This window comes from Xiphias gladius, chromosome 15, assembly GCF_016859285.1.
Source record: "Xiphias gladius isolate SHS-SW01 ecotype Sanya breed wild chromosome 15, ASM1685928v1, whole genome shotgun sequence".
NCBI classification, from domain to species: Eukaryota; Metazoa; Chordata; class Actinopteri; order Istiophoriformes; family Xiphiidae; genus Xiphias; species Xiphias gladius.
Genome location: NC_053414.1, coordinates 301797 through 324658, shown reverse-complemented (window position 1 = coordinate 324658; position 22862 = coordinate 301797). Strand labels below are relative to the sequence as shown.

At 43.7% G+C, this 22862-nt stretch overlaps 1 protein-coding gene across 15 annotated transcripts in view; it reads right to left on the bottom strand.

Annotated features, from left to right (window-relative positions):
- Window positions 1-15232, bottom strand: part of LOC120799598 (disks large homolog 1-like) — a 129555-nt gene extending 114323 nt beyond the window's left edge. For all 15 annotated transcript variants that reach the window (XM_040144792.1, XM_040144794.1, XM_040144793.1 and 12 more), the window contains exons 1-3: window positions 14986-15232; window positions 14295-14757; window positions 11087-11218 (exon numbers count right to left, since the gene is read on the bottom strand). In XM_040144792.1, coding sequence (XP_040000726.1) covers window positions 11087-11218; window positions 14295-14313 — 151 coding nt within the window. In that variant the 5' untranslated portion in view covers window positions 14314-14757; window positions 14986-15232. The remainder of the gene's footprint in view (window positions 1-11086; window positions 11219-14294; window positions 14758-14985) is intronic.
- Window positions 15233-22862: the final 7630 nt, after the last annotated feature.

The following is a 22862-nucleotide window of genomic DNA, read 5'->3' as shown; positions in this document are numbered from 1 at the left end:
TGAAACTCAAATGTAAGAATCTTTGTTTCTCTCTCCCTGTCATAAAATAACTTAAAAACTAAAAAAATAATTGAGCTGATGTTTAAAAGGGTTCCACAAGCAAGAGTTTGACAATAAACCACGTGACTGTATGTATCAAATAAAAAGTGCAAACCCTTTAACCATCATTAGCAAGTATAACAATGAGAGTCCAGACTGTGGACTCGACGTAGCAACATGACTGAGACATTTTGTATTAGAAAAGAGAGATGCTTATTCTTCGTTTCACGGCCAGTCCTCCTGCCTCGGGTCATACTAGTTTGGCTCTGCACGCCACAAATTTGCTGCCAGTAAAAAAAACTGTTTTATCTTCGCGCTTGGTGGAGAGTGTAGACAAAGAAACAACTGAACTTTTTCTACAGAGGGCTAAGAGGCCTAATGGAGCTCTGGTAAAAATAAAGAAATAAATCTCACACACACACACACACACACACTCTATCAGAGGGAGATGAAAAGAGAGCTGCATTGTCTCCCTGTAAAATCCAGAATAGAATTTAAAATCCTCCTCCCCACCTACAAAGCTCTTGATGGCCAGGCACCCCTGGCCTTGGAGAGATAATTAAAGGAATGCAAAAAAAAGGGGACCAAATAATCATGAGATGACATTTTGATAGTGGCACATGCCTACACACAAAGAACTAAAAGATCAGCTTTCTCAGAAACACAATGGGGCCTTTAGTTAAACTATTTTCGACATAAAGAAATTAAATTAAGGACAGTCGACAGATGGCTGGCACTTGCAAAGAGACTTCGTGTCTGATCAGAGAACAGTTGTTTCTGTGAGAGCAAACTGGGATCATATTAACTAGTTCGACTGCTGACTCTGACACAACAGTTTCTGTTGTACAGCCTAATAAAGGACCACACCTATTTAGACTGCTGCTGCTATCAGAGCAGCAGCTCTGCGTGGAAAACACACACAACGACAAGGACTTCAGTAAAACCTACAGTACAAACTCACCACACCCCGGGTGTGTGCAGAGCTCAACTATGCAGATCAAACACTCTTTAACATTTCAAATGCCGATCACAACTCAAATCTAATAACTGGTGTAACCGGGGCATTTTTAAGACTGTGTTTCCCTGAAAAAACATCACCCATCGTGTGACTTTTAAACTTAAACGAAATAACCAAAGTCTTCCAGGCCCGGTGGCTGACCAGTGTTCAGCAGCTTGAACTGCTGAACCACAGACTGAGCGTATGTCCACATTAAGCCGGTTGTATTTGTCGAGGCGTCTTTCTCTCTCCACTTCAGCCCTCCGCCACAAAGGTGTTTCTGAATCTGAAAGCGCCAGCCTGGTTTTTCAGTGTGTACAGGAGAACACTAAGCTGCTCAGTGAGGGTCGGGAGCTGTGTGGAAGTTAAGTTAAGGACTTTACGTCGCCTCGAACTTTCCCTTAGATCGATCATTTTAAATGTCAATACGGCCACATACACAGCAGAGCTTTTGTAATTAACCTGGATTTATGCTGATTTTGCCAGACGACGACGTGATTATAAAACAATGATTTTATCAGCAGCAGCAGTTGGGGAACGGCTGCCGGTTAACATGTAGTGTTTATGAGCTGCGATCAGATCGCTAGTTCATTCTCGTTCAGTTGTCTGACAAGCGCAACAGAAAAATATGTAAACGAGTACAACTTTATGCTGAAGCGAGCTGCATTAAAGTAGGGGAGTAACAGACCGTCTTCAGCGGCTTACAGTCAACTGTCATCTCCAGATTTTATTTTTGATTCATCGATCCGAACGTGCACATAGCCGATCATACAGCTGTTGTCAATGATCTGCATTAATGTTGATTTTTTCCAACTGCATCCCAACCATGAAATATAGGTTTGATCATGCGGCTGTGATGCAGTTTTGTTTGTTAACTGTAAAGAGGACGAAGAGGAAAAGATTTAGCTGTTTTCACAGGTCGCCTTTACACAAAAAGATTGTTTTAGAAATGTGGCGGCACAGTGCAGACAGAGTCTCAGTGTTAACATGCCGAGTCCAAACAGGCTTTAGGTTACACAGAAACTTAAAAGGCACAAAGGCAAGATGGTACAAGTTAAATCTTCAGCGGTCTGAAAGGCAGATGAAGTAGCTTAATGTCTGGTGTCACTGTGAACATGTCGGCCCAGAGTTCGGCTGTACAGCTCTACACGTGACAGAGCAAATAAAAGCCACCGGCATTAAGGAGGGGTGGATTTACCTGTACTGTTATTGCTCACATGGTTGATTCATTATAAACTTGTATATTTTCAAAGCCCTTATTCCGTCAGTGCAACAGAGTGTTTCATACACGCCACTCTGATGCTCTCACTTTCTCCTCTCCTCCTAACACCAACACTGTTTTCACTCTACTTCCAGCCTCAACTACTTTGCCATGTTTTTCAAGCGTGGTTAAGTTACCGCCAGTGAAACTCAACGCTTCCTCCGAGCGTTTCGCATCAAAAGCCGACCAGAAAAGGGAGTGACTGTGGCCCTCCGAGCTGCTGGAAGGTGTTTTCAGGAATACATCGGTGAAGTTTCACTCACACTAGCTTAACACCAAAAAACTGCAAAAACTGAAGCGATTGGAAACAAATAGTGAATAAAAACAGTGCTACCGTCGACAGGTTTTAAGCAGATGTTGAGTATAATACTGATGGAATGAGTTCTGCAGAAATGACATTACATTAAATTCAAACTGAACTAAAAAAGTATTTCAATGAATGAATGAATGAATGCATTAATTAATTAATTAATCAAACAAAAGGTCAGGGGATCATCAACATTATTTGGATACATCATCTTAGAGCCATGAATGTCTGGACAAAACAGTGTTGTCACGATACCAAAATTATGACTGATATGATGCCTGCATAAATATATCGATACCGATACTGAAACAATACCAGGAGCCTGTTCTCATTAATTGTCATTTTTAAATCTACATTTTTATTTAAACTTCAGTGCACTACTGTAGTGGGCAGGCTAATAATCCTGGGTTTGAGCTTCATCACCATGAAGTGCCAGACCTTCAGATAGTGTCATTTGTTTACCATTTTCATGCTCAATAAAATTGTAGTTTCAGACGTGTTTTACAGACGGTCTTTGTCGTGTCCGGGGCTTCCCCTGACTGTCGGCTATGTAAGCGAAATAATGCCATGTTTCGCTTCGTGTGTCTGCCTTGTCGACAAGCCGTGGACGTTCGGCAAGAGCTCTCGTATTTGCAGCCATGCCTCTCATTTTGTGGTTTTCATGGTGAGTGGAAGCAGAGCGCTGCGCGCGCACACTGACCCGCTGTCGCACGTCAACGCAACTCAATAATCAACGGACATCGACAACCCACTGCTAGCTGCCAGCGTGGCTGAAAGAGCCAAACCATCCTTCAGGTTCAAAGCCCTCAAATGTGATGGTTCACTGCTTTTCTTGGTTTTACATCATTGTAAACTGAACATATTTGTGTTCTGAACTGAAAGAACAAAACAATCCAAGACACCACCGGTTCAAACACCAGACGACTAATCACTTGATCAAAATAATCATTAGTTGCAGCCCCAGTTTTGACCCTCGAACCTTGATGTGAAAACTCTGGGTCAGCCAAAATCTGCAGAGGTCAGACGCACTACAATTATCTGAATAACATCCAAATATTCAGGGCTGAAAATTGAACGTTGATTTATTAAATTGATGCCATCTGTTTCTCTAAGGGGAAACAGGCCAGTCTGAACTGAAAGAATGAGAAGAACTAGAATCCCCACCTCGCAGTTGTAGGCCTCCGCCAACCAGTCAAGTTTTACGCAACATTCGTGTCTTTCCAGACTCATGTAATATATGTAGTCAAGACTTTGATGGGATTTAAAAGAAGGTATTACGTGCATTTTATCATAATTAGTTTATGTGAATTCTTGAGTTATGGCCAAAAATGTGTTTTGTGAGTTCAGTGACCTTGACCTTTGATCATCGACCGCGAAATTCGAATCAGTTCATCCTTAATCCAAGTGAACGTTTGCGCCAGATGTAATGAAATTCCCATCAGGCGATGCATCGGGAGACTCATCAGGAGATGCATCGCCTTCACAAGAGTGGGACAAACATGAGGTCACAGTGACCTTTGACCTTTGACAACCACGAGTGAACGTTTGTACCAAATGTGAAGCAATTCCCTCTAGGACGGACAAAAGGACGGACAGATGGACGGGTGGACAAAAAGGTTGACGGCTGGACGGACGGACAACCCGCAAACATAATGCCTCTTGCCGCGGCTGTCACCGGCGCGGAGGCATAAAAACAGAAAGTGAAGCATACAACTCTCTCTCTGTAAATCAGCAGTGGTGATGGGGGATTATGGACTGGGGGTAATCGTCGTGTCCACAGAGGGATTACACTGTGCTCGGCCTGCTGCAGACATCTCTTTTTGGGGGTTTGGCAGATTGGAAACTGTGTGGCAGAAATCCATTTTTCATCAGTGACACTCAGATGCTGGGACGTCAGGGTGATCGTGACAAACACCCTGAGGGCTGGGACACACAGAGAGAGGCGTACATGCTGAAGCAGTTTGAGAAGAAACACTGCAGAGTCGGTCCGACAGTACAAAAGGTAAATTATTATTTAAAGTCAGGAGTCCAAGCCAACAGTAGTCAGGCTTCCATCCAAACGTAGCGCATATTTTAACCCAATTCCAAGAAACTCTCTCAGCAAAATGAAATCATGAGTGAAGTCTCATTTCCCTCCACTGCTGCTGTGTGAATATGAGCTGATAAACAGCCGGTGGAGCTGATTCTCCAGCCGCTGCCGTTAAACCAACGCAGAAGAAGAGGACGCGGCGAGACGAGGTCACTAAGAGAGCTGCAGTCAAAGCTCAGACGATGGATATAATTCAAAACTAAAAAAACGAGTTACTAAAAGGTTTTGTTTTATATGTGAAGAGTTTTGTTTGATGTAATATATATATATATATATATATATATATATATATATATATATATATATATATATATATATATATATATATATATATATATAAATAACAGCTTTAAGCTGGTTTCAGCTTCTAAAATACAAATATTTGCCAAATTTGAATTCTTGTTGGACAGTAAAGTAAATTGCTAATCTTCGGGTTTAGGACCATTGGTCTGACAAAACAAGACATCTGAAAAGGTCACCATGAGCTCTGGCATAACTTGGGACTTTCCACAGTGTGCTGACATTTTATTGACATTTTGTAAATGGTGTGTAATGTAAATGGATAATCGAGAAAGTAACTGTTAAGTAATTGATAACAAAAATAGTCATTAGTTTCAACCCTAATATTGACACGCGAAAAGTATCACTAATTGATATTGACATACTGATTTCAGCTGTAATCACCCAGCTCAAAAGGGTAACATAGAGCTGTGGTGCAACAGCCTTTCATTAAACCTAAATCCAGTATCAAATCCACTTAATGAATCTGAAGACCTCTGAATCCATCACTGAATCCATAAGATAAACTTAAATCATTGACGCAGTTTCTGCCGGTTAGGGTGAACTACAAAACCACTTGCGACCACAAGAGTTCTGCTACAGAGTGATGCTTCTTTTACCTCACAAACGATCTTCTGTCAGAGCAGACTCCATCTTACAGAGACCTCATTAATCAGACAGCAGCAAAGTTTTAATTCAGCCTTTTTGCAAAGAACTTACAGAATTATCATTAATTAGCTACAGCTGATATATTTTGCCGACGGTGACTTCTGTCAATTTCAGCTGGTGAAAGGGACAATCAACTCCGTCTAAAAATGAGAGCCCGCTCTCTGGAAGAGAAACAAAGCCTTCAGTAAGAGATTAATTCCACTCTGCCCATCCAAACCCATGAAAACCCAGCACTAATATTGGGGACAATATTCATGAGCCAAAACAAACAGGTAAAGATGAGTAAAAGAGTGACCACAACTCAAGAAGAGAATAATCACAATATCTCACAAAACAATACAGTTTTACTCCTCCAACTGCACTGATTCCAAATATGACAAGAGTTTGGTCTTTTAAATTCATATAGATAATCAATCCTTAGCTCAAGAAAAACATCTTAAAGCCAAACTGAAAATGTCCAAATTTGTTTTAATCAGAATAACTCAGGGATGCCTTTATTACACAACAAAAAAAATGAACAGATGATGCCACATAGCGCTGAATGAATCGATTAGTTGTTTAAACATTTAAGCCACTTTCTCAAGCAAAAATGCCAAACACTACCTAGTTGTAAATTGTACCCATTGTTGTAAATTGTGAATATCTTTGGTTTTTAGACCGTCTTCAAATTGCTTGTCTTATCGAGGGTATTTGGGTACAAGGAAACTGTTTGGTTGGTTTTTTTTTCCTGATGTTTACTAGACCAGACAATTAAATCGATTAATCAAGAAAATAATTTGCAGTGTAGACAATTGATTACTTGCAGATCTAATGCCACATGTAGTCAGTTTAGCTTTTCTTAATTGTTGATATATCCAGCTCATGTTTTGTTCTCTCCTTCTAACTGTCAATAATCCAACAATGACCAATGAAAGTCTGAAGCCTCATAAACCCAAATAAAAAATAAGTAAATCGGTATGATGTGTCTGTGCTTCGAGCAGCAGAGGAGACAAACAGAAGAAAGATGAAGATGAAGAGAGCAGAAACCAGGCCACTGAGTTCACACTGATGATTTGCACTCATCTATTAGTGATGAAGATGAAGCTGAGAGTAGGAACCTGGACTGGATGTTTGCAGAAAGGACAGAAACCAAAGGAATGGAGCCGTCACCGTCGTCTGGTTAAGGAGCACTTTCCCCTCTTGAAACAGTGAGTCAGCTGCCATGAAAATTAACCCTGATCTTTGTACAAATCAAGCCGAAGTTTCGAGCTCACTGGTGGTAACAGAGCCGGTAATTAAAGGATTTTATTAAACGTGGGGCTCCTGTGAGGTGATGTATAAGTGACCAATTTAAAGGCTTACACGGATACTTGTTCTCGTACGTTCAGCCTCATAAATATTTAATCAGTGACACTAGTTTCTTTTACATTGGTTTCCCTTATGGCACAAAGCAAGTTAAGTGATTACATTACATAATAAATATTGTAATTACTGTGGATTGGTTTGAATTTCCCCCTGCAGGGCAGCAGCCGTGATCAGTTGAAGTGAGTTCGGTTCAATCACAGCCCGTCTGCTTCAGGTTTTACAGGTAATCAAAACATCTGATTTTGCTGTGAGTCTTTATTAATGTAGACATTAATAAATAAAACCAGACGTCAACTGTCAGTAATCATGTTTCCATTGAAATGTTTCACATGTTTATGTGATGTGATCAGATGATGTTATAAGTGGGGCAGCAGACACTGCTTCATATCATATTGGTCATGATAATACCGGTATAAATCTCACTGTGATCAAAATTTCTCACATCACGGTATTGTTGACATTCGGTATTTACATTACGGTTACATACAGTAGCACAACACAAGTGCTTGGTAGCTAATGTGGAAGTGATTTCGTAACACAAATCTTGAGAGAAAAGGCAAAAGCCACATACATCGTAATCTCGTACCTACACTCATGGCTGGACGGGTCACATCGGGACCGGTTCGGCTCAGGTGACAATCATTGGTGACAACGTGAACGACCAAGGTCGGTGTGGAACGACGCTGGGTTTACTGGCCACGTTCATCTGGTCTATACCGGGAAAAGGTAAAGATGATCTAACAAGGCAGATAATTTACTATGTCAAGATGCCGCAGGGTTACATGGTGGCAGTTGGACTGCAGTGTGCGTATCATCACTAAACCTCTGCCTTAGTAAAAAAGTATCTAAGTCAGTACTCAGTAACCCCCCCGCCCCCTGCAAACACCTTGTGCAGCAGCTCCAAGTCTTCCTGTTCCTGACTGATTCATTTTCAGCCTCTTTTCTGAGATACTTCAGTCTGTTCTGCACACACAGCAGGTTTAAGATTTATCCACTGATGCTCAGGTCGGGGGTTGGTTTACTGTGGGGGGCGCTCCAAAAACTTCAGCCTGTGTCTCGAAGAGGTTCACGGTGGATTTTGAGGTGTAGGTTTTGTGCTGCTGCACCACACTGCTGCTACATTCTCGGCTGGTCCATTGGACCATGTCGGATTAGTTGGTTTTTAGGTGAGTAAGCCTTTCCAAAGCTGCATAAGGATTTGTCTTTGGAGAAGAAATAACAAAAATATATCTTCGCTTTGAGGGCAGGTTCAGGTCTCACATTCAGCAGTACCAGGCGGGTTCAGCTTGGTCGAATCTGAACGATAAAGGCACAAGCTGGATTTGGGTCCCGGTTTTAAGCCCGTGCAGAACTCTAAACTGACTTTAAAGTTGTGTATTGATCAGGTGGACTGGCTAATGTCGGTACAGCCAGTCTGTTTAGATTAGTGACGCTGCTCAGAGTTATTTTAAATAAAAACACAGAGTCACAGCTCTGTCACAGAGACTGAATACAGGAGCTGAGTGTCTACATCTGACCACGCCGGGTGAATATATATTGTTAGCCCTGATCGTGACATTTCACTGCTGCTTCCTACCTAAAATGCATCTCTGCTGTTTTGATTCATTCGTTTTCGAGTCCACTCACAGCGAGTGGCGGCAGGAGAGAAAAGTTTTGTCTAGAGTAAAGGAGGAGGCAGCAATGTCAGGGTCTCTTCTTCTTTCTTTTATGTTACTTGAAAATGTGCATAAACGGGTGGAAAACGTACCCAATATATGGGCAGAAATGAAAACCTCACAATTTAAAAAGTAAGACTTAAAGTCAAATTGCGTTTTATACAATTCACAGCCTGTTACCAACTGACGGTGGCGTTTGGCGAAGCTTGACACACAGCTTCACTTTCAAAGTCAGACAGCTGAAAAAGTGCCAGACTATAAGACAGTCGGTCAGAGTCAGTGAGTCCTGGGAATCTCAAACAGATCGGACCACATTCCTGCTGCTCGGCGTCCATTAACCCCGCAGCGGTGTCTCAGTTTACTCAGGTCCCGTTAGCTGGCAGCGAGGTGACAGCCCGTCACAAAAACACAACGCTGTCGCCAAAACACCACATAAACGCCGACTCCTGGAAACCTGCAGGGTGACCTCTGTTTCATAATATCTTACAAAGAGAAGATTAACTGACATGTTTCATCTCTTTCAGGAAAAATAATCGGTTCTTATGTTATTAGCACTCGTGAACACGGCTGTGAACCAGCTCCACGTTGGCAAAAGTGAAGATTGAAAACAATTTCAACACACGGACATGTTGCGGTGAAAACCAATAAAAAGGGCCAACACCGTAAAAAAAAAAAAACCCTCTGTGTTAAGAGTCTGCAGTCCAGGATCTCGTTAGGAGCTCGTCAAGAGCTGTCAGTGTCGTTACGCTGCGATTTATCACACTTTCACTCATCAGGCTGTTTGACAGGATGGACTGATGAACTGATATGACTGGGTGAATACAGAAACCAACCTTCAGCTGCTGAAATGTCCTTGAACGAGATGCTCAAATCCACACCGTGCATTCGTAATGTTACAGGATTCGCGCTCATTCTGCAGGATGTTTGACCTGAGCTATTTGTAGCTGTAAAACACAGTGCAGACTACATAACAACCCATCCGCTGTGGCTGATTTTCACTAGAAACTGAGAAAAATAACAAGGTTTTTCTCATGTAGAGTCACAAAACTCTGACTGAACAATTTCTTCTTGTTACCGACTCTGACCTTCTCTGAACTAGTGAGCTAATTTCAGCTTGTTTGTTTACCACAAAACAAATTAGAGAAGAAAAAAAAAAAAAGAAAAAAAAAAGCCAGCCACAGGAGTTATGAAGACAGTCGCCTCATGTCTTTATAACGCTGTGGTCTTTTCATTTAACAAAGAAACTGAAACATCTGCAAACTTTTTTTTTTTTTTTTCCCGTCCCCAAGATGCTGTCGGTGTTTGCTCGGGCTGCGTACGCTACTCACAGATGGTCACACCGACACACCGGGAAACTTTATGACCTCTCGCCCCTCTGTGACGGCTCACACGGAGGAAACAAACACGCGGACGGCTGCAACTATGATGCCCGACTCTTTCCTACAGATCCACAAACACGGCAAGGTCAAGAGAGGTCGCCCGGGGCTGTTAAACCATTATCAGTTTACTGACATTTATCAGCTGATATTTGACCTTCATGAAAGAATTTAATCGGCGGTTTACCCCACGTTAGAGTTAGGTGTAAAGATTAAACAACACATATTGGGGAACTGATACAACAGTCAGATTTGCTTACACTGATACAGAAACACAGACCCAACCCGACTCCTGCATGAAAATCAAAATAATTAAATCGAAATGGCTGTAAAAATTTATCTTTCCTAATAACTCTGGCTCTGCACTCCAGTGTCTCTCCTGCTGACTTACTACGTTCTTCAACCACAAAACAGCTTCAACCCTTCCACAACCTTCCTACACTGAAAGAAATCGTCGGCGTACTGTTTACAACGCTGCCTGGACTCTGCAAAATGCTCAGCGGTATCATAAAACATGCAGACAGTACCACACACATCAGTACTAATTTAAGAAGCAAAAGACTGCAACAGAAGCAGTCAACATAAGGTAAGTCACAGGGTTTCTCCGCTATTGGGGGGGGTGTTAGTAGAGCCGAGGCATCCCGTCAACTCCCGCCATCAGTCGAGCCACGCTGGCTCAGCCGAGTGGTATTCCACTGCGCTGCACAGCAGGTTAAAAGTTGTTTACCTGAACCACCAGTGACAAAAACAATTTTACAACAAAGACGCTGCATTTACTCTAATTTCTGCACCAAAGAAAAAGCATCCAATTGACTGGCCAGTGGAAAGCTTTTAGTATGCAGAAGCCACAGCAGGAAAGGTCGTTTGCATTTGCAGTATCGTAACGCAGTTCTGATATGACTCAAAGTGATCAGTAAACCAACAGGAACACGGGAGTGAAACTAACTTCCAAACCACAGAGATCCAGGCAGAAGCTACAAATGTACTGAGAGCTGAAAACAGAGAGAGACCTTTAACAAGACTACGTCCAAACCCAGTATGTGTAGTGCGATGACCCTGGGCGATCGTACCTATGAGAGCCTGGAAGAGATTGCTCTGGAAGATGTCGATGACCCTCTGGATGGAGTGTCGGAGCTGCCGGTCCTCCGTGTGGTTCAGCTTGGCCCGGTACTCCTCCAGCAGCAGCAGAGCTCGCTCGGCATCTGGACAACAGGAGGAGGAAGCAGCAGAGGTGAGTCTGGGATACGACAGTGCAGAGCAGAGTAGTGGCTGCTGCCGGTTCATTCTGGGCCTCGGCGACTAATGAAAACTGATCTGAGACGCGATGGCAGCAATGTGCAGCTTCAGCTCAGCAGACAGGCAGAGCCACAACTACTTTTCTTCAGCAGGAACTCCTCAGCGCTGCAATACTGAGCTATTCTGGCTGTATAAACATATCAGAGAGATAATTTAAAGGTCCAAATAAGAAGAAATGTTAATGTTTTACATATCCTTTTCAGTATAAATGAAGTTCAGTTCAACTTTATACTGTGATAAAACAGAGATGGCAGCAAATCCCCACACTACAGAGGCTGGGACCAGGAAATGTCGGATGGAAATAACTTAAAACCATTAATCTTTTATCAAAATTATTGATTAATCGGGTCAGTGTACCAGTGCACAGAGGGAAGCACCAGGTCAGCTCTGGCTTCATAGGGCAACAAAACTTCTGATCCCGCTGCTAAAGAAGTCGACTAATTTTGACCGGAACAAAACGAAAAGAAATCAGATAAAATGCTTACGTTGAAAATAGGACATAGCAAATAAAAAAAATAAAAAATAAAAACCTGAGACAGTTGAATTGCTTTAAAAGCCCGATATTCAGAAAGTACTCACATTTCAGGGGCTGGAACCAGAGAACGTTTGGTATCTTTGCCGAAGAAATGACCTAAAGTGATTAATTGTTCATCTAAATTACTGACAATTAATTTTCTGCTGATCAACTGATAGGTTAACTGACAAATCAGCTCTAAATAAAGTCAGTATATCAGGTTCAGCACAGTCGGAAGCATCAGGTCAGTTGAGGATTTACAGGGCATCAAAACATCTGATTCTACTGCTGAAAAAAAAAAAAAACATCGACCAAAACAAGATTTTAAAAAATGTGATGAAATGTTCAGGATAAAGATGGGACACCATAAATACAAATCTGAGAAGACTGAATGACTTTTAAAGCCTAATATTACCAAAAACTACATTTACGACAACAAATTATAAGTCAGTGCACAGTTTCACCTCTGCAGGTCAGCAAAAATCATTCAAACTAAATGAGACAGCTCAGAGGTCACAGCCATATGGAACCTGTCCCATAGGGTCATAACGAGGCAGTGCCTCACTTTATAAAGGGTATCAAGCCAAAAAAGGATGGAAACCACTGGCCTAACCAGAAGCCACATTGATTAAATATATCACATTTGCCGTGTGAAGTATCTCCTCTGCTCTTTTTCCCTAAAGGCCGATGTTTTATTTTGCAGACGCGCGTTAACGTGTGAAATAAAAGTTAGCCGAGATTGCGTCTGTTTCTGGCGAGGTGGTCTGCCTCCACTATGAAACACGGCCAGGGATCCTGCAATGGACAGGTATTTAACACAGATGATAGATGAACCGTGCTGAGAAGGTTAGATACTTACACAGTAAAAATGTACCAAATATTCTCTGGTTAAACCTTAGGTTTATGATGTGTTCATGTCACCATAAGCCTTTTATCTGATTTTGCTTTGGTTTAGTCAGCATTTGTTTCTTCATCGGCAGAATCTGACGTTTTGATGCCTTATAAACTCTGAGCTGGCCCGATGCCTTCATCTGCGCCGAGCCTGATTCGCTGACCTTTACTTAGAGCTGAGCTGTCAATTACTACATGGACAGAAAACTAATCGTCGACAATTTCGATAAACGAGTGCTGGTTCAAGTCATTTTTTAAGCTACGACACCAAACGTCCTCTGGTTCCTGCGTCTCAAATGTGAGGTTTTTCTTCTTTTCTCTGTTTGATATTGTCGCAAACTGATCGTGTTTGACTTTCGGACTGTCGATCCAACAAAACCAGACATCAGAAGACATCACCGTGGCCTCTGGGGATACTGGGGCCGGGACTGGACATATTACAAGAGTTTCTGATGATCTATAGACATAAGGAATCGGTTTAATTGAAAGAAACACAGGTTCATAGAAAATGGCAACAACTTCTGGTTGCAGCCCTAAAAAGTAACGACCACAATTCACTAAAAAGTCAAACATGAGGGAAAACTCGGAAGTGCGGGCCGACGGTCCTCACTGTAAAACTTTATGATTTAGATTTTGGATGTTTGACTTGCAGCACTGCCACCTCTACATTTAAATAAGGTGTGGGCTTGAGACCTTTTTGTAGTTGTGTGTGATGTCGATGTCAAATAAACCGAACAAAAATGAACAAATCTCCCCCATAAACCAGTGCGAGAGACCCTGAAATGGGGAGATTCTATTTATTCTTTGGTCAAACAAACAAACAAAAAAAATGTACATCAGGTATAAAAACATCACTTTGGGTTCTGGGAACATGTTCTGTGAATTCACTGTCTTTATTTTTGGTAATAAACTTCATGGGTAATCAAAGTAACGTTTACATGATCAATTCCTAACAGAATTCCCCACAGATGGAGCCCAGATGAATGAACTCGACCAGACCTGATATCTGGGTGTATCAGCACATCGCAAGCACCGGACTGATACTGTGGGGGTTCAGATATAAACACCGAGTATAACGAGGCTGCTGTTAACGCACAGTTTGTCGCTTTGACACAATTTGAGAATCGGATTTCTTCCAGAAGAAAAGTAAAAAGCGTACACGTTTATTGAGCTCGGAAGTATGTGGGAACGGTTGTTCTAAATTTTACGGTAAACCTACTTCGGGACAGCTGCGCCGACTGTTGAAGAACCTGTAAATATTTTATTAATTTTAGAGTTTATTTTTAGTTTAGGAGCTCGTCTCCGGACAAGGTGCCCCACATACAACTTGGTTAGCAACGGCGGCTATCCGGCTAGCCCTACTTTAACTCACTTTACCTGACTGGCACGGCACGGCTCGGTGAGGCCGAAATAAGCCGAGTGGGCTGCCTTCGTGTCGGGCTATATCTGCGTTAACGTGTCGGTGTCAGTTTAAGTGTCGTGTTTCTTTGTACGAGGCTGCAGTTTGAGTTTCTCCCCGCGGGCAGCGGTTAGCCGAGCTAGCTTGCTAGTTAATGTGTTAAGTGAAAGCTGCTTACCTTTCTTTCTGACTGGCATGGTCGGGTCTGGCTCGGCTCGGTCTGGAGCTAGGTCCGTGTTAGCCACATACACCCCTTCCGCACAGGACGTTTTTTGTTTTTTGTTTTTTTTAATTGATTATTCCGCCAGTTAAACCCCGCTGTCACCGCTCCAAGTCGGGGCTGAAGAAAATCCCTCCACGACGACACCAAGTTCCCCAACGACAAACAAACTCGGTGTCAGGGGAAAACTGACACGTCCAACCAAAATAACACAACCGAGCCTCCGGGGGGGGGACCAGCAAAAAAAAAAGAAGAAAGAAACAGAGAGGAAAAACTACTATCGCAGAAAGCGAGCAGGAGCCAGCAAGAAGCTCCGGCGAGCGCCGTCCGTTACCGACCCTCCGCGCTGTTGGTCCCCCGTCAGGCAGGCTCCCTGCCCCGGCGTGCACCTTCGCAGGCTGACAGCGGTGGCGACACCCGGCTGGTGGAGAAAAAAAAAAAAAAGTGTAAATGTAGCTTTCAACTACTGGGACCTGCCGTTTGCCAAACTCCAAGCAAAAAAAGAAAAAACAGTTTGCGTGCATGCATGAGTTGACCGCCGCCGCTGCTACTGTGGTGGAGGCGAACGATCAGACCCGGAGCCCCGATGCTTGTTCCAGATATAAACCAAATTTAAAAAAAAACTTCAAGGTCCAGGCTGCTGGCACACCTAAAGTCAAGCCGTGCCAAGCCAAGACCGACTTATCCCGCGCTGGTCCGCACACTGGTGTGTATTATTCCCGGCACAGCCTGCGTTGTGCATTCGTGTCAAACTTCTCTGAGTGTAAATCCCTCCTCTCTTTCTCTTTTCTTCCTTTTTTTTTCCCCCTTCTTCTTCCTCCTCCTCCTCCTCCTCCTCCACCTTCACAGGTCTACAAATTCCAAACTTTCCTCCAAAATGGCGTCTCACAGGGCTGGGAATGTGAACCATGTGATTTCCAAAAGCCTACCCCTCAAACCTGCCGCCCAATCATGCAGCTCACCTACAGGACCGAGGAGGAGGAGGAGGAGGAGGAGGGTCAGGGTGGGGAGGAAACTTTTGGATTAGGAGAAAGGAAAGGTGAAAGTCTGAGGAAAGGGAGGACAAGAGAGGAAGAGGAGGGGAAAATTGGACGAAAAATTAGGGGACCATAAAACTTGAAGAAAGCAAAGAGCGGAGGTAGAAAAACTCCGGGATGAAGAGAGATGGAAGATGAAAAAATGAAAAGATGCCGAAAGCAGAGGGAGGCTGAGGAAAGACAGAGGAAGAAGAGGGGGAGAGATGACAGTTGGAGGAAGAGGAGCGCTTCATGATGAACAGACGGGGAGATGGTCAGATACGCAAGGACAAGACTGTAAAAGTAAAGAGGGGAGAAAACGCCGTGATGAAGAAGAAGAGGGGGTTAAACCTGACTGAAGGAGGAGAAGAAACAGAGGAAAAGGAGAGGAAGTAAAAGTTGGAGTAAGAGAAAGGGTTGGAGGTGGACCAAGACAGAGGAAGAAGAGGAGGAGAGATAAAGGTTGGACAAAGAGCTGAGGGTTGGGTGAAAGGTCGTCCAGAGGTTCGAGAAAATCAAAAGAGGAGGCAGAAAACTCATCCAACTGAAGAGGGAGGGAGGACGGGGGGTAAATCTGAATAGAGGAGGAGGAGAAATCCGCATGAAGAAGATGGTTCTGTAAAACCTGGACAAAGAAGTAGTGGGGGGCCGACCAAAGAAGATGGATCCACTTTTATTCTGGGTTTCCGATTTTGTCGTGTTGTCATAGAAAAACCTTAATATGATGGTTTGCACTTGAAGACAACATTTAACAGAGACGAAACCTGTGTAAGATTCCTCCCATTCCTTTGTGGTTTCGATGGGGTCTGCAGGATGTGATAGTTTAACTGACGGTGACTTTAGGAAACTTTATGTTTTAACAACAGTCTTTAAAAAAGAAAACTATCCCGCCGAGCTCACCGCCAGCCGCACTGCTCAAAAACAGTTCCGTGCTTAATCTGTCTGTTGTGGAAAAAAATGATCTTTTTGATGCTTTACTGAAGTGTCCAAAAAAATACCTGTCTGCTGATGGAAGCCCCAAACAAAACTGGACGTACGAATTTGGATAATTTAACTCTCAAATAATGCAGGATACCTACATCCCTAATGAAAACACTACACCGGAGAGTTCAGGAAACATAACTTTTATTTATTAGAATAAATTGTAGGCCGGTCTCTCGTCATGCAGGAGCGGGAATATTGTGTTTTGTTTTGTTTTTTTGTTTTCGCGGCTGGTTCCGGTGGGAGAGTAGATATGTCGTCTTCTTTATCCTTGGCATCCCAGTGTTTCTTTAAACTTGTTTTTATACATTTTTTTGACACTTGAGTCGTGAAATCCTTAGCGGTGTTGTCCATCGTTTAGTTTTATTTATTTTTTCCTCGGTGATGTGGCTTATACGCTGTTTTTTTTCGTTGGTATCAATTTGCTTTTGTTGTAATCGTCTCATATGAGCCGCTGCAGTTAAAAGCTTCTTCGCACGTCGCTACAGTGAGTCACCTAAATGTGCCGTAGCGATTGTGCCAATTGCAAAGAGCTCCCCGCCACAAAATAATACGAAGCTGAGAAATTTGTTCCTTGGAGGAGACCCAAGGAGAAAGGTCAGAGGTCGGGCAGTGAACCTCCCGAAGTACAAATCCATCCCCTGGTCACGACGAAGATGAAACGTCCGCCTCCTCCTCCCCCTCCCCGTGTGACACATCCCTCTTTGTCTCTCATGTGCCGATGCAAACCACTCGAAGCTCTGGCCCAGATTAAAGAGAGCAGTTCCGGTGAAAGGAGGAGGCCTTTATTTTTAGACGGCCATGTTTAATGAATGACCTCGCCTCGAGTCTCGGGCTCGTCGTCCTAAAGTACGGAGGGAAAGGTCTGCCCTGCTCTCACGCCATCCGTCACCTCCCGAGGGCGAACGAGGCCAAAACGTGACAGGACATGTGGCGATGGCTGCTGTAACTGACAGTTAATCAAGATTCACTGAGGTCGATAAGAGAAACCCATATTCTTACACTAAATTCATAGCGTGTGGGCAAAATGGGAAGAGTAGGGAAACCTCGTGTTATTCCGGGACGGTCGTCTCCACTGCAGCCTCGTAACTGCGACAGACAGATGCAAACTGAGCGAGGGTGAGATATTTTTATCGTATTACATATCTGTAGATGTGTGTCACTGAGTGAAACCAGATTAAAAAACAGAGACTTTTCCTTAAACTTAGACGTGAGCGCCGGCGGCGGTGGATGTGCGCCCACTTTGCCACCGGTTTGTTGAACTTTGTTGAACTCCGAACTGCCGATGACGGCAGGTGATCGGAGGACCGGAAGGCTGACTGAAAATTCACCGCCCATTAACAACAAGCCCACCTGTGGCGTCTCTCCTGCCTGTGGTTGGTATCAGAGGGGTAGGGACACACCACCCACCATGGTCGTTTAGGGTGGAGGACTTGGACACCAGCATTAGGAAGCTGTGAGAAATAGCACTTTTTTGGATTTGGCCTTTCAAAATCTGTAAACACTCAACGTCACATTCCCGTTGAGATAAAATAGAGATGATTCTGTCACACGTCACATTCACAGCCAGGAGCTGGAATAAAGACCGATGTTCACTGGTTTTTACCCTCTTGTTTGATTAAACTACAAAAACAAAAGTGTAAAAACAAGAGGGGTTCCCCTTAATTACAGAAGCACAATGGAAACATGCTTTTAGCTTTCCTATGTTTCTATCCTCTGCAACTTAAGTGTCAGGGCTGGATGATTCCAGTTGTTTATTTACCTTTCTTATTGCCTGCTTAGGTCTCTCCTGCAAAAGATCCACCCCTCTGTCTCTCCCTGTAGAACTGAATCGTTCTTCGGACTGAGCATACAGGACAGATTGTGTTTATCGGTGAGCTTTAAAGGGACTATCTGGTGCCTCGCTCAGGGGCAGGAGGGCTCTCGAACTTCCCTCAACTGTCGGTGTAACGCGAGTTTATGAATTTATCGTTAAAGAACACGGAATTAACGGGCCGACCGCCGATGAACAATTTGTTTAAACTGAGTTCATTTGGATGATGCGGCTCCACAATGATATTATTTTACTACAGATGATTACTGGTGAGCTGTTTGTTTTGGAGACAAAACTAGTGAACAGTGAGTGCCCTTGAGCCAAGCACTCACTCCTTTAATGCTAATGAAGCTTTTTAAAAACTCTATTCAACGTCTCAGACAACTGTTTCTACTCTGAGCATTTCTTCCTATCTTACTTCTATGTTGTATTTTATTTTAGCACCAACAAGATTTTTATGTTTTCAGTGGATGTGATGCTGTGTGATCTAAGTAGGAACCAGACCGGCGGCGTTAATGCTCATGATGTGTGTCTGAGCCGCATGCTGCGTGTGTGCGTGTGTTTTTTGTGTAGCTGTGAGGGTCTGAGCCTTGTATTTTTGTATTTACAGTGTGGTTGTGTATATGTGTTCATTTGAATATCTGTGCGTGTGAATGTGTGTGTGTGTGTGTGTGCGCGTGTCTTGCAACATGTGTCACAGGCTCGGGCTGCCAAAGTCCAGATTTACGCCAAGATTAATTATGAGCATGTTGTCCAGATCGGGATGAAAACTGACATGACATGTGCAGTAATCACATTACAGTGTCAGACGGCAGCGTTCAGGCCCAGTTCACACACTGCAGGTCGTGATGCAGATGGACCGATAAATCCCGCTCCCCACATGTCGCCCTGAAGTCTGAAGGCTCAGTCCTGTTTCCGTTGAGGTGCTGCGGCGGTAACACTTTAAATTAACAGCTGCAACACTGCCAAACGTGGGTAGAAATTAAGGCGACTTTGGCGAACATGCCTCCGTTTTAAAGGGGAACGCGGCTGATCTCACACCCCAGTATGTTTCCAGGTGCTGGGGATAGTATGAAGCCTTTCGTGTCTGTGTGAAGTCTGAAACATGTCCTCAGGTGATGTCCCCTGAGTCAGCGCGGGTCGGGTCCGAAGACTACGAGTCTGAAACCTGGAAAACTGTGGGGGCGTGGAGTTAGAAAGAAGCGGGTTTACCAGACCTCTGTCGCGATGATGCTGTGAACTTGGCCCTGCACGTCACGCTACAGCTTCTAGACAGCCCGGGGTCCTGTGCCAGGGTGCCGTTTGGGGACTTCAGCTCGGCCTTTACCCCTGTAGTACCAGAGCCCCTGCAGGTAAAACTCTCCCAGCTTCCTGTGCCGGGTTCTGTCGCAGACTATCGCAGACTTCCTGACGAGCAGAGTCAGCAGGCGAGGCTAGGACGACACAAGAGAGACATCCGGACTGTACTGGACTGTCAGCTCTGGAGTACCACAGGGTTGTGTTCTCTCACCCCTTCTCTTCACACTCAGAGCCCGCTGGCAGGATTTAGCTGACCCCTCTCGTCCTGGACACAGCCTCTTACAGCCACTTCCATCTGGTGAAGGACTCAGGTCCATCAAGGGGCAGCACAACAGGACATGCCATCAGCTTTTCACTCATTAACCGCAGGAGACACTCTGCACTGTAAACCAACATGGGAGCTCCCTTTCTGTGCCACGGCTTTCATCTACCATACGCGTCTTTGCACAACTGCACAACGTCCATATAAATCTGTAATACGCTGTAAACACAGAGATTCTAATTACGTTTCCTCAGACTCTGCTCACAGATACGCGTTCACACATTCAACACTCTTGGCTCCTTTAGATTCTACGCTCTTAGCTTTACTCTATCTATCGTACTCTTACTTTTATCCTTCTCTTCATTTAATGTCCTACTTCTCTTGAATACAGTAGCGTGAAAAAGTTTGCCCCCCGGCTAAAATGTCTGTTACCGTGAATCGTTAGGTGAGTAGAGGATGAACCGATCTCCAAAAGGCAACGAGTTAAAGGTGAAACAGCCTTTTCGACATTTTGAGCAAGATGAATATATTTTTCATGTTTCTTTGTCAGTCAGTTTCTTTTGGCAGATAAAGCCACGTGACCGTACTGGAGGGAAACGAGGCCGGAGGGAGCGGCAGATCCGGAGGAGGAAACGAGAAAGGCCAGAGACCTTCCGCGACATTGGGTTTTTGACTGTTGGTCGGACAAAACAAGGCATTAGAATAGGTTCACTTGGGTTTCAGGGAAGAACCATGGGCCTTTTTACTGTCTTCTTACATTTTACACTCGGAGCAGTCAATCCGTTATTGAAAACAAGAACTGTCAGACGTATTGATGAAAATAATTGTGGGTTGCAGCCCAACAGTTTTCTGGAGATTTTTCTGAAAAGAAGCAATGTGACAAAACAACTTTATGAGGAATGAGCTCGGTGTAAACTAAAAGAATGAAGGTCTTAAGGCTTGAGAGGACACAGAGAAGGAGCGAAGGAAGGGTGGAGGACCCCTCATAGTTCATGTTGCTCTGCAGTGGTGCTGATTTCTAACAAACTACAAGCGAATCAGCATGTGTCGCCATGTCTGTGGTGGTAAATCATTCACTGCATGAAGAGCCGAGTCTTGGGCCAGTCTGGACACACGCACACACACACGCACACGCACACGCACACGCACACACACACACAATAACTTATCAGTCATATAGTGGCCCAATGGTGGTTTACAATACCTCACCACACACATGGTGTAGAAAGTGCGTTGTCTCATCTGACCCACAATGGTAAAACAGTGTGTCTTGACATGAACAGTTTCACATTGTGTGTGTGTTGGCTCTCCTCTGGCCTGGGCTTGAGTTACAGAGGACCCTGTTGGGACGGCGTGTGTGTTGTCAAACAAGCGCTCCCTCTGTCAGCTGAGCTGTGGATCCGTGTGTTGCGGCTTCAACAACGGAGCTTTTGTCACAGCTGACGCGCCAAGAATCACCGCCCAGAATCACACCGTTGTTCCTCTCCTCGCCCCGTCTCTCTCTTTCTCTCTCTCCGGTCCGGCCTGCAGATCAGCGGCGAGCAGCGTCCGTTTATCCCATTGTCACCTGAATGCCACTAATCCGTGTCATGCAGCAGAGCTAGTTTGAAACAACGGGGGTCAAATTAGCAGCTGAGTGGTGGGGATTTGTTCATCAGTGCAGGATAAGGAGGATTAACACTGTAATGGTTATACTGTCATCCTCCAGTGATTCCCGTGTGTATGCCTGGAGGGAGGACAGCATAAATCTGACATAATTACCAGGGCAACTTCATTACCACTGGTGGAATAAATACTCAAAACCAAGGCTGGATTCCCAGCTGCCCAGGGGCCCCAAATGCCCCATGTTTACTTCACATATTTTGGTTCTACATGGTTTGATTTGTCGCAAATGCGGGGTCCTCCATCCTCCATCTTGTGACCCCCGTCATGAAGTAGGGGGTAGGGGCTTTTCCTTTTTTGTTTTTTTTTCAAAGCTGTTTCATCAAATTGTTGAGCAATTAACCGACAGAAAACCTCAGGCGAGTTAGTATTATTCCATCGTAGGTGAACTGCACGGCTGCAACCACCAATTACTTCATTATCAATACGTCTGACACTCATTTAATGATCGATTGATCGTTCCGTGTAGAAAAAGTTAGAAATAATTAGAAAAGGCCTTGTTATTCCCTGGAGCCCAAGTCAAGGGCGAGGTCAAGGTTTCTTGTTTGGTCTGACCAGCTGTCAAGGGAGCTTTAGGGAAAATAGTAAATATTCACATTTCAAGTGAATTTTTGCCATTTTTCCTTTTAAAAAAAGACTTAGATGATTAATTAGTTAACAGACTTGTTGCCAATTGATTTTCTTTCAGTCAACCAACTGATTAATCAACTAATCATTTCAGCTAGAGCCCGGGGAAACAGTATAGTAGAGTATTGGTAAAGTGTAAGTATAAGTATAATGGACGTCAGTAGGGGCCCAGCAACAAGTCTTTGCCCTGGGGCTCCATAGGAGGTTAATCCAGCCTTGTTCAGAGCCTTAAAATCCTGCATTCACAATCCAGCAACATCCAGCAACATGTACTTTAAGTATTAAAAGTGAAAATACTCATTCTGCAGTAAAATGTCTCGTGACTTACATGTTATTGCCAATAATGTCACTAGTTTTAGGCAGATTAATCCAGTGACTTTAGTTTCTGAATGCAGGGTTAGGGTCTGGGTTGTAACTGAATATTTTTTACCTCGTTGTATTGCTGCTTTTGGTAAAAGAAAGGAATCGAATAAATGAAATAATTGAAGACAGTACACCTTAACCGCATAACCCCGAGAGAAATATAACTATTAAATATTGAATATTAGGGAACCGCACCATCAAAAATACAATGAAACTTTTAAAATGAACAATCTTGAGATATTTCGTGTTATTACCAAGACCCTGCAACCATGACTGAATCTAAATTTAAAAAAATACTGTGACGAAGGAGAGAAACCAGTTTGTTCCAGACTGAAAAACATGTAAACAACTATGGGATGGTTCCCCAGAGTCGTGAAGTATGAGGAAATATTTCAAGCGTCCAGGGTCCTGGAAGTCCGCTTCATTTTTTCATAAACAATGTTGGGTCCACTGTTGCCACACTGTGGTCATTTTAAACATGATTCTGTGGGTATAAATACTTT